The sequence below is a fragment of the Salvelinus namaycush genome, chromosome 26 (genome assembly GCF_016432855.1).
Source record: "Salvelinus namaycush isolate Seneca chromosome 26, SaNama_1.0, whole genome shotgun sequence".
Taxonomy (NCBI): Eukaryota; Metazoa; Chordata; class Actinopteri; order Salmoniformes; family Salmonidae; genus Salvelinus; species Salvelinus namaycush.
Genome location: NC_052332.1, coordinates 37,563,136 through 37,575,635, shown reverse-complemented (window position 1 = coordinate 37,575,635; position 12,500 = coordinate 37,563,136). Strand labels below are relative to the sequence as shown.

Genomic DNA, 12,500 nt, shown 5'->3' with positions numbered 1-12,500 from the left:
CGGCAGGGCCTGGATGATAATAATAATAAGACATTTATATGAGATGCCTTTCATAACTCCCAAGGACACATTGCATTAATCCTGGGATTCATAGGCACATTGTTAATAGTGCAGTGCACCTTTGGAGCAAATCCTAGCTTCGCCTTCAGTCGAATTTTGCTTAGTCATGCACTGATGTCCATAAAATGTTCACTTAGTTCGGGATTCAATCCGAGGCGTGTTGTAGAGTGTTGGTAATAATGCACCTTTTCAAGGCAATGTTTCTCTGTTCAAAGTGATCGCATTCAGCTCAATTGAAAATGACCTTTAAATGTGAAGCGTGAATCCCGGCATAAATGAACATTTGATTTAAGCGGAAGGCTAGCTGAAAGAGGTGTGTGGTGTTGGAGGTGTGTTTTGAAGGTGTGTTTTGAGGTGTGTTTTGAGATGTGTTTGAACTGTGTCCGACCTTGCAGTCACACTCCCAAAGGTTGTCGTTGAGTCTAAGGTACTCTAGAGCAGGCAACAGAGCCAGGCAGGCTCCAGACAGCTCAGTCAGAGAGTTGTTGAACAGGTAGAGGGTGGTGAGGCGATGCAGGTCGTGGAAGGCCAGACGGTGGACCCACTGCAGACGGTTCTGGTGCAGCAAGAGACGGTCCAGCATCCCCAGACCCCTGGAGGGACAGCAGTCAACCCACAGGGTGATCTTTTGAGAGATGTTCTAAAGTAAAAGCACTGCTCAATCAATCAATCAAAAAGATGTGTCTCACCTGAAGGTGTTCTGGTGGAGCGACCATAGCCTGTTGCCATGGAGGAAGAGGTGGCTGAGGTTCAGCAGGTCAACAAACAGATCATCCTCCAGGAACTCCAACTGGTTGTCCTGGGGAGGGGGAGGAGAGGGGGGAGAGTGGGTAGAGGGAGGGGGGGGGGCGATAATGAAGGAGAGAGATGGAAGAAGAGAGAAGTTGGGAGATATACTGTACGGTGCATTCGGAAAGTATTCAGACCCCTTGACATTTTCCACATTTTGTTACGTTACAGCCTTATTCTAAAATGGATTACAATTCCCGCCCTCATCAATCACACACCCCGTAATAACAATGCAAAAATAGGGTTTTTATACAAAAAACAGAAATACCTTCTTTACATAAGTATTCAGACCCTTTTCTATGATACTATGAGACCATTAATCATCCTTGAGATGTTTCTACAACTTGATTGGAGTCCACCTGTGGTAAATTCAATTGATTGGACATGATTTGGAAAGGCACACATCTGTCTATATAAGGTCTCACAGTTGACAGTGCATGTCAGCGCAAAAACCAAGCCATGAGGTTAATGGAATTGTCCGTAGAGCTCCGAGACAGGATTGTGTCAAGGCACAGATCTGGGGAAGGATACCAAAACAGTTCAGCAGCATTGAAGGTCCCCAAGAACACAGTGGCCTCGATCCTTCTTCAATAAAATAATTTTGAAACCACCAAGACTCTTCCTAGAGCTGGCCGCCCGGACAAACTGAGTAGTCATCGGAGAAGGGCCTTCGTCAGGGAGACTCTGACAAAGCTCCAGACTTCCTCTGTGGAGATGGGAGAACCTTCAAGAAGGACAACCATCTCTGCACATGACAGCCAGCTTGGAGTTTCCCAGAAGGCACCCAAAGGACTCTCAGACCATGAGAAATAAGATTATCTGGTCTGATGAAACCAAGATTTAACTCTTTAGCCTGAATGCCAAGCGTCACGTCTGGAGGAAACCTGCTACCATCCCTACGGTGAAGCATGGTGGTGGCAGCATCATGGATGTTTTTCAGTTGCAGAGACTGGAAGACTAGTCAGGATTGAGGGAAAGATGAACGGAGCAAAGTACAGAGAAATCGTTGATGAAAACCTGCTCCAGAGCGCTCAGGACCTCAGACTGGGGCAAAGGTTCACCTTTCAACAGGACAACATCCCTAAGCACACAGCCAAGACAACGCATGAGTGGCTTCGGGACAAGCCTCTGAATGTCCTTGAGTGGCCCAGTCAGAGCCCGGACTTGAACCTGATCAAACATCTCTGGAGAGACCTGAAAATAGCTGTGCAGCGACGCTCCCCATCCAATCTGACAGAGCTTGATAGGATCTGCAGAGAAGAATGAGAGAAACTCCCCAAATACAGGTGTGCCAAGCTTGTAGCGTCATACCCAAGAAAACTCAAAGCTGTGATCGCTGCCAAAGGTGCTTCAACAAAGTACTGAGTAAAGGGTCTGAATACTTATGTAAATGTGCAAATTTGCAAACATTTCTACAAACTTGTTTTTGCTTTGTCATTATGGGGTATTGTGTGTAGATTGATGAGTGGGAAAAAAACGATTAAATCAATTTTAGAATAAGGCTGGAAAATCGAAAGTTCCCTAGTAGTAACATAAATTGACTGAAAAGTCGCAGTTATCTTTCTATCACTAGATCTCACAACTGAAGTATACTCTACTGTAGCCTATCAAAACAAATGTTCCATTATTTTGTGAATAATCAAAGTCCTGCTGCAGGACTATCTTAATCCTGCAACGAAACTGGTCAAAATAAGATCTAATATCTGTAGGCCTATAAGTCAAATATACAACTGTGTAAGTAGGACGTGAGATCAGGGAGGCTTGTGTTCACCGCATTATTGTTGCCTACACATGCTGGCTTCTCACTGTACCCATGATGTGTGTAGCTAGTTATCTAATATAACTACAATTTCTATTCTATTCCCCTACCTGTAGATAGAGGTACTGCAGGCTGCTGAGCCCCTCGAATATCCCAGATGGCAGGCTGAGAAGACCACAGTGGTAGAGATGCAGGGCGTGTAGCCGGCCTAGCCCCTGGAAGGTATCTGAAGCCAGGGCCCTCAGGTGACGGTTGTCCCCCAGGTCCAGCTCCTCCAGGCGGGCAAAGCCGTGAAAGGTGGAGGCCTGGATATAGGAGATGTTGTTGGAGTAAAGCCACAGCATGGCCGTGGTGGGGCTGAAGTGGCCTCGCAGGAGACGCTGGATCTTGTTGTTCTGGAAGAATGGAGGAAGGAACGAGAATAACAAAGGATGCTTAGGGTCTGGGTGTGGCAGATCAGGTGCTCTTTTCTTTGGAAACTGGTATTGACTGATTGGAACATTGGAAGTTGTTATTATTAGACAAAACCAGAGTGGACTGTTATCAGATATTCAGTCCGCAAGTCAGCATGTTTCTCCGCCATCACTAACTTGTAACTTTGCACCATTGGGTCAGCTGAGTAGCCTGATGGCCAGTTTATACTAGGAAGGCATCGCATGGTGAAATATCAACAGCCATTCAACTTTCAATGGAAGGAAAGTGAGAGAAGTTGAACAGGGTGGGACTAAATTTGGAGAAAGCTGAACGCGATATCGTGACACATGTGACCAATCGAGGCTCACCATAGCTTCCAACCAGTACTGGATTGGCTAACAATGGCTGTTGATACGTAGCACTACTTAGCTTGTTTGCTAGCTTGTTAGCACTCACATGAGGGTGAGGCTAGCGTGGCTTGTTCGAGTGCTGCTTGTATAGTATAATTCCTCAGTGAGGCTACTACAATGACTCGTGGCAGAACAGCTGCTTCATTAAAACAAAAAATGTTAGCTTTAGCACTACTACTAGTTTGCTAGCTAGCTTTTGTAGGAAGCATCCAATAGTGTGTGTGCAGCACTAAGTAGGTAGCTGGTTGGTTAGCAGCATCCTTTCAGTGACTGGCTCAGCTAGCAAGCTAATATTGGACACATTTATGTTAGCTTTCGTGCCTGTTGTCAAACAGAAATACTGCTCTGTGAATCACAAAACGTCCTCACGACAAAAACATCAACATTATTGACACGTATTGTTTTAGCTTAGATAAATTCAGACAGTTTTTTGAGGCAGAAATGGGTTAGACAGACAATGTCACCTAGGTAATATTTTCAAATTTTAGACAGCACGTTGTAGCCGGACTTCTTTGATCTATCACCATGACCCTTTACGAGATACAAGACAGATCAGTGCAGGCGGAATCAATGGGCTATCTAACATCTAACATAATACAATGTGTTAGAGCCCCATTACCATTACATGGGGAATATTTCAATAATGCTATGTAAATTCATGTCTAGAATGAGAACAATATTCAGTATCTAAATACACTGCTCAAAAAAATAAAGGGAACACTTAAACAACACAATGTAACTCCAAGTCAATCACACTTCTGTGAAATCAAACTGTCCACTTAGGAAGCAACACTGATTGACAATAAATGTCACATGCTGTTGTGCAAATGGAATAGACAAAAGGTGGAAATTATAGGCAATTAGCAAGACACCCCCAATAAAGGAGTGATTCTGCAGGTGGTGACCACAGACCACTTCTCAGTTCCTATGCTTCCTGGCTGATGTTTTGGTCACTGTTGAATGCTGCTGGTGCTCTCACTCTAGTGGTAGCATGAGACGGAGTCTACAACCCATACAAGTGGCTCAGGTAGTGCAGCTCATCCAGGATGGCACATCAATGCGAGCTGTGGCAAGAAGGTTTGCTGTGTCTGTCAGCGTAGTGTCCAGAGCATGGAGGCGCTACCAGGAGACAGGCCAGTACATCAGGAGACGTGGAGGAGGCCGTAGGAGGGCAACAACCCAGCAGCAGGACCGCTACCTCCGCCTTTGTGCAAGGAGGAGCACTGCCAGAGCCCTGCAAAATGACCTCCAGCAGGCCACAAATGTGCATGTGTCTGCTCAAACGGTCAGAAACAGACTCCATGAGGGTGGTATGAGGGCCCGACGTCCACAGGTGGGGGTTGTGCTTACAGCCCAACACCGTGCAGGACGTTTGGCATTTGCCAGAGAACACCAAGATTGGCAAATTCGCCACTGGCGCCCTGTGCTCTTCACAGATGAAAGCAGGTTCACACTGAGCACATGAGCACATGTGACAGACGTGACAGAGTCTGGAGACGCCGTGGAGAACGTTCTGCTGCCTGCAACATCCTCCAGCATGACCGGTTTGGCGGTGGGTCAGTCATGGTGTGGGGTGGCATTTCTTTGTGGGGCCGCACAGCCCTCCATGTGCTCGCCAGAGGTAGCCTGACTGCCATTAGGTACCGAGATGAGATCCTCAGAGCCCTTGTGAGACCATATGCTGACACATGCACATTTGTGGCCTGCTGGAGGTCATTTTGCAGGGCTCTGGCAGTGCTCCTCCTTGCACAAAGGCGGAGGTAGCGGTCCTGCTGCTGGGTTGTTGCCCTCCTACGGCCTCCTCCACGTCTCCTGATGTACTGGCCTGTCTCCTGGTAGCGCCTCCATGCTCTGGACACTACGCTGACAGACACAGCAAACCTTCTTGCCACAGCTCGCATTGATGTGCCATCCTGGATGAGCTGCACTACCTGAGCCACTTGTATGGGTTGTAGACTCCGTCTCATGCTACCACTAGAGTGAGAGCACCGGCAGCATTCAAAAGTGACCAAAACATCAGCCAGGAAGCATAGGAACTGAGAAGTGGTCTGTGGTCACCACCTGCAGAATCACTCCTTTATTGGGGGTGTCTTGCTAATTGCCTATAATTTCCACCTTTTGTCTATTCCATTTGCACAACAGCATGTGACATTTATTGTCAATCAGTGTTGCTTCCTAAGTGGACAGTTTGATTTCACAGAAGTGTGATTGACTTGGAGTTACATTGTGTTGTTTAAGTGTTCCCTTTATTTTTTTGAGCAGTGTATATAGCTCTGGACAAAACTATTCAAAAAAATAAGTTCAAGGCACTCAATTAAGCTACAAAACCAACTTTTAAACATTCAGCTTATCAAATTCTTTAACAGTTGTCTAAGCTATAACTAAACACATTTGCATAACTGTGCATAAAATATTCCCCCCCCCCCCTGGCTCTTACCTGCAGGAAGACCCTCTCGCTCTGGGCTGGGATCTCCTCTGGGACAGACAGAAAGTTATGGGCCTGACAGGACACGGTGCTGGGAGAGGTGTAGCAGATACAGTCTCTGGGACAGGGAGAGGAGAGCTCCAACGACCCACATAGGACAAGGAGGACACCTACACCACCAAAATCTGACAGAGGAAGAGAGGAGAGAGAGAGATATAAGTAAAGAGGTGTTGTTGTGTATATTCAGAGCCATATTCCTGTAAAGCTCAGAGAGGATCTCAGGACAAATTAAGTAGAAGTGCTGTGGTTGCAGGTTCACCTGCCTCATCTGAAGCCTCTTCTATTAGGGTGCAGCTATAGGCCACCAAGTGCAAACTGTCAATATCTGGAGAATATGTGCTGCTATAGGCCACCAAGTGCTAGCTCTCAATATCTGGAGAATATGTGCTGCTATAGGCCACCAAGTGCTAGCTCTCAATATCTGGAGAATATGTGCTGCTATAGGCCACCAAGTGCTAGCTCTCAATATCTGGAGAATATGTGCTGCTATAGGCCACCAAGTGCTAGCTCTCAATATCTGGAGAATATGTGCTGCTATAGGCCACCAAGTGCTAGCTCTCAATATCTGGAGAATATGTGCTGCTATAGGCCACCAAGTGCAAACTGTCAATATCTGGAGAATATGTGCTGCTATAGGCCACCAAGTGCTAGCTCTCAATATCTGGAGAATATGTGCTGCTATAGGCCACCAAGTGCTAGCTCTCAATATCTGGAGAATATGTGCTGCTATAGGCCACCAAGTGCTAGCTCTCAATATCTGGAGAATATGTGCTGCTATAGGCCACCAAGTGCTAGCTCTCAATATCTGGAGAATATGTGCTGCTATAGGCCACCAAGTGCTAGCTCTCAATATCTGGAGAATATGTGCTGCTATAGGCCACCAAGTGCAAACTGTCAGTATCTAGAGAATATGTGCTGATATAGGTCACTAAGTGCTAAAATTAAATTTAATCAAATTTTATTTGTCAGATGTGCCGAATACAACAGGTGTAGACCTTAACGTGAAATGCTTACTTACAAGCCCTTAACCAACAATGCAGTTCAAGAAATAGAGTTAAGAAAAAATTTACTAAGTGAACTAAAGTAAAAAAAGTTTAATAAAATCAAAAAAGTAACACAAGATATTTACATAACAATTAACGAGGCTATATACAGGGGGTAACTGATAAACCGTCAAACAGGCAAAGCGTTAATACAGGACTAAGATCGAATCGTACTACACCGGCTCCGACACTCGTCGGATGTGGCAGGGCTTGCAAACTATTACAGACTACAAAGGGAAGCACAGCCGAGAGCTGCCCAGTGACACGAGGCTACCAGACGAGCTAAATAACTTCTGTGCTCACTTCGAGGCAAATAACACTGAAACATGCATGAGAGCATCCGCTGTTCCGGACAACTGTGTGATCATGCTCTCTGCAGCCGATGTGAGTAAGACCTTTAAACTGGTCAACATTCACAAGGCCACAGGGCCAGACGGATTACCAGGACGCGTACTGCGAGCATGCGCTGACCAACTGGAAAAAGTCTTCACTGACATTTTCAACCTGTCCCTGTCTGAGTCTGTAATACCAACATATTTCAAGCAGACCACCATATTCCCTGTACCCAAGAACACTAAGGTAACCTGCCTAAATGACTACCAACCCGTAGCACTCACGTCTGTAACCATGAATTACTTTGAAAGGCTGGTCATGGCTCAGATCAACACCATTATCCCAGAAAACCTAGACCCACTCCAATTAGCATACCGCTCCAACAGATCCACAGATGATGCAAACTCTATTGCACTCAACACTGCCCTTTCCCACCTGGACAAAAGGAACACCTATGTGAGAATGCTATTCATTGACTACAGTTCAGCGTTTAACACCATAGTGCTCTCAAAGTTCATCACTAAGCTAAGGACCCTGGGACCCTGTTCACTCATGACTGCATTGCCAGGCACAACTCCAACACCATCATTATATTTGCTGATGACACAACAATGATGTGCCTGATCACCGACAAGGATGAGAAAACCTATAGGGAGAAGGTCAGAGACCAGACCGTGTGGTGCAAGGACAACAACCTCTCCCTCAATGTGATCAAGACAAAGGAGATGACTGTGGACTACAGGAAAAGGAGGACCGAGCACACACCCATTCTCATCGACGAGGCTGTAGTGGAGTAGGTTGAGAGCTTCAAGTTCCTTGGAGTCCACATCATCAACAAACGAACATGTCCAAGCACACCAAAACAGTCGTGAAGAGCGCACGACAAAACCTATTCCCCCCCAGGAGACTGAAAAGATTTGGCATGGGTCCTGAGATCCTCAAAAGGTTTTACAGCTGCCCCTTACGAGAGCATCCTGACGGGCTGCATCACAGCCTGGTTTGTCAACTGCTCGACCTCCGACCGCAAGGCACTACAGAGGATAGTGCGTATGGCCCAGTACATCACCGGGGCCAAGCTTCCTACCATCCAGGACTGGTGTCAGAGGAAGGCCTTAAAAATTGTCAAAGGCTACAGCCACCCTAGTCATAGACTGTTCTCTCTGCTACAGCACGGCAAGTGGTACTGGAGCGCCAAGTCTAGGTCCAAGAGTCTTCTAAACAGCTTCTATCCCCAAGTCATAAGACTCCTAAACAGCTAATCAAATGGCTACCCAGACTATTTGCATTGCCCCCCACGCTGCTGCTACTCTCTGTTATTATCTATGCATAGCCACTTTAATAACTCTACCTACATGAACCTAATTACCTAAATTACCTCAACACTGGTGCCCCCGCACATTGACACTGGACCAATACCCCCTGTATATAGCCCCGCTACTGCTGCTCTTAGTTATTTGTTATTCTTATCTCTTACTTTTTTTAGGGATTTTCTAAAAACTGCAATGTTGGTCAATTTACAGAAATACTCAAAATAAACATTGATAAAAGATACAAGTGTTATTCACAGAATTAAAGATATACTTCTCCTTAATGCAACCGCTGTGTCAGATTTAAAAAAACTTTACGGAAAAAGCAAACCATGCAATAATCTGAGTATGGCGCTCAGACAACAAATCAAGCCAAACAGATATCCGCCATGTTGGAGTTAACAGAAGTCAGAAATAGCATTATAAATATTCACTTACCTTTGATGATCTTCATCAGAATGCACTCCCAGGAATCCCAGTTCCAGAATAAATGTTTGATTTATTCGATAAAGTTCATCTTTATGTCCAAATACCTCCTTTTTGTTCGCGCGTTTCGCCCAGTATTCCAAATTCATGACGCGCGATCACTAGGAGCAGACGAAAAGTCAAAAAGTTCCATTACAGTCCGTAGAAACATGTCAAACGAAGTATAGAATCAATCTTTAGGATGTTTTTAACATAAATGTTCAATATTGTTCCAACCGGAGAATTCCTTTGTCTTCAGAAATGCAATGGAACTCAAGCTAACTATCACGTGAATGCACATGGTCAGCTCATGCCTCTCTGGCAGACCTCTGACTCAATCCCCTCTCATTCGCCCCCACTTCACAGTAGAAGCATAAAACAAGGTTCTAAAGACTGTTGACATCTACTGGAAGCCTTAGGAAGTGCAATATGACCCCATAGACACTGTGTATTCGATAGGCCAAGAGTTGAAAAACTTCAAACCTCAGATTTCCCACTTCCTGGTTGGATTTTTCTCAGGTTTTCGCCTGCCATATGAGTTCTGTTATACTCACAGACATCATTCAAGCAGTTTTAGAAACTTTAGATTGTTTTCTATCCAAATATACCAATGATATGCATATATTAGCAACTGGGACTGAGTAGTAGGCAGTTTACTCTGGGCACGCTTTTCATCCAAACTTGAAAATGCTGCCCCCTATCCCAAACAAGTTAAGGAGAAGTTTATCTAAAGTTCCATGTAAAACACTTGTATCTTTTATCAATGTTTATTATGAGTATTTCTGTAAATTGATGTGGCTCTCTGCAAAATCACTGGATGTTTTGGAGGCAAAACATTACTGAACATAGCGCGCCAACGTAAACTAAGATTTTGGATATAAATATGAACTTTATCGAACAAAACATACATGTATTGTGTAACATGAAGTCCTATGAGTGTCATCTGATGAAGATCATCAAAGGTTAGTGATTCATTTTATATATATTTCTGCTTTTTGTGACTCCTCTCTTTGGCTGGAAAAATGGCTGTGTTTTTCTGTGACTAGGTACTGACCTAACATAATCAGATGGTGTGCTTTCGTCGTAAAGCCTTTTTGAAATCGGACACTGTGGTGGGATTAACAACCAGTTTATCTTTAAAATGGTGTAAAATACTTGTATGTTTGAGGAATTTTAATTATGAGATTTCTGTTGTTTGAATTCGGCGCCCTGCACTTTCACTGGCTGTTGTCATGTCGATCCCGTTACCGGGATCTCAGCCGTAAGAAGTTAACCTGTTTGGGCTGCAAGGGGCAGTATTGAGTAGCCAGATAAAAGGTGCCCATTTGAAACGGCCTCGTACTCAATTCTTGCTCGTACAATATGCATATTATTATTACTATTGGATAGAAAACACTCTCTAGTTTCTAAAACCGTTTGAATTATTTCTCTGAGTGAAACAGAAGTCATTCTGCAGCACACTTCCTGACCAGGAAGTGGAAAGTCTGAAACTGAGGCTCTCTTCTACTTCCTGCCTATAAATGGTCATGAGATCTATTAGTATACATGCACGTCATACACCTTCCCCTGGATGTCAAGAGGCTGTGAGATAAAAAATGAGGTGATTATCTTGGTCTGAGATGGAACACATCATCTTGGAATGACGTGTCCCCCATTTTCGGTACTCTGAAGAGCGCGACGTGGACAGTGGGATTGCCTTCTCTTTAGCTGCCGTAATAGGCGAGTACTATCTCCGGCTTTGATTTTATTTGATACATGTCACCATATCATCGTAAAGTATGTTTTTTCAATATAGTTTCATCAGATTATTGAAAATTTTTCGGGAGTTTTGCCGTGTTCCGTTCTCTTCCGTTTGTTGACATGGAGAGATTCGCGCCACTTGGCTAGTGTGCATGCTAATTGAAGAGGGAAAGTTGCCGTTCTAAATCCAAACAACGACTGTTCTGGACAAAGGACACCTTGTCCAACATTCTGACGGAAGATCACCAAAAGTAAGAAACATTTTATGATGCTATTTCATATATCTGTCGTGCATGTGAACTGGTCGTCGGCGCCCAAGTGTTTCTGGCTATTGTGGCTACGCTAATATAACGCTACATTTTGTTTTCGCTGTAAAACACTTAATAAATCGGAAATATTGGCTGGAATCACAAGATGCCTGTCTTTCATTTGCTGTACACTATGTATTTTTCAGAAATGTTTTATGATGAGTACTTAGGTATTTGACGTTGGTGTCTGTAAGTTTTATGGCTGCTTTCGGTGCAATTTCTGATTGTAGCTGCAATGTAAACTATGATTTATACCTGAAATATGCACATTTTTCTAACAAAACATATGCTATACAATAAATATGTTATCAGACTGTCATCTGATGAAGTTGTTTCTTGGTTAGTGGCTATTTATATCTTTATTTGGTCGAATTTGTGATAGCTACTGATGGAGTAAAAAACTGGTGGAGTAAAAAAAGTGGTGTCTTTTGCTAACGTGGTTAGCTAATAGATTTACATATTGTGTCTTCCCTGTAAAACATTTTAAAAGTCGGACATGTTGGCTGGATTCACAAGATGTGTACCTTTCATATGCTGTATTGGACTTGTTAATGTGTGAAAGTTAAATATTTAAAAAATATATCTTTTGAATTTCGCGCCCTGCACTTTGAGCTGGCTGTTGTCATAAGTGTACCGACGCCGGGCTGCAGCCATAAGAAGTTAACCGATCATTTATACCTTCTCCAGAACATGAATATTGTTCAGTTCTCAAATTCTGTGAGGTGGAAGAAGTTCCTTTGTTCTCTCTATGAAAACTCACTCTCTCTCTATACTGTCTGGCCATGAGGAAGAATCTCCTCCAGGAATTTATGACCTGCCTAACAACAGCCTGGTTGTAGGAGAGAGAGAGAGAGGGGTATGGTGCAGAGAGAGGGGTATGGTGCTCGCTGTACCCAAAAAGGGCAACGTCATGACACAGTCGGTGATGCAACCGGTCAGGATGCTCTCGAGGGTGCAGTTGTAGAACTTTTTGAGCATTTGGGGACCCATGACAAATCTTTTCAGTCTCCTGAGGGGGAAAAGGTGTTGTCGTGCCCTCTTCACAACTGTCTTGGTGTGTTTGGACCATGATAGTTTGCTGGTGATGTGGACACCAAGGAACTTGAAACGATCAACCTAGATCCTCTCAAACTCTGTCAGGTTGAATGGGCAGCGATGCTGCACAGCTATCTTCAGGTCTCTCCAAAGATGTTCAATCGGGTTCAAGTCCGGACGCCGGCTGGGACACTCAAGGACATTCAGAGACTTGTCCTGAAGCCACTTATGCATTGTCTTGGCTGTGTACTTAGGCTGGTTGTCCTTTTGGAAGGTGAACTGGAAGGTGAATTGAGATCCTGAGCTCTCTGGAGCAGGTTTTCATCAATAATCCCTCAATAATCCCTCTGTA

The 12,500-nt window shown here is 44.4% G+C and overlaps 1 protein-coding gene across 1 annotated transcript in view; it reads right to left on the bottom strand.

Moving 5' to 3' along the window:
- LOC120021134 (reticulon-4 receptor-like 1) overlaps nt 1-12,500 on the bottom strand; it is a 20,626-nt gene that overhangs the window by 621 nt on the left and 7,505 nt on the right. Inside the window, exons 2-6 of the mRNA XM_038964772.1 lie at nt 5,870-6,042; nt 2,719-3,003; nt 750-859; nt 449-653; nt 1-9 (exon numbers count right to left, since the gene is read on the bottom strand). The exon at nt 1-9 is cut by the window's left edge and continues 621 nt beyond it. Of these exons, the coding sequence (XP_038820700.1) occupies nt 1-9; nt 449-653; nt 750-859; nt 2,719-3,003; nt 5,870-6,042 (782 nt within the window). The remainder of the gene's footprint in view (nt 10-448; nt 654-749; nt 860-2,718; nt 3,004-5,869; nt 6,043-12,500) is intronic.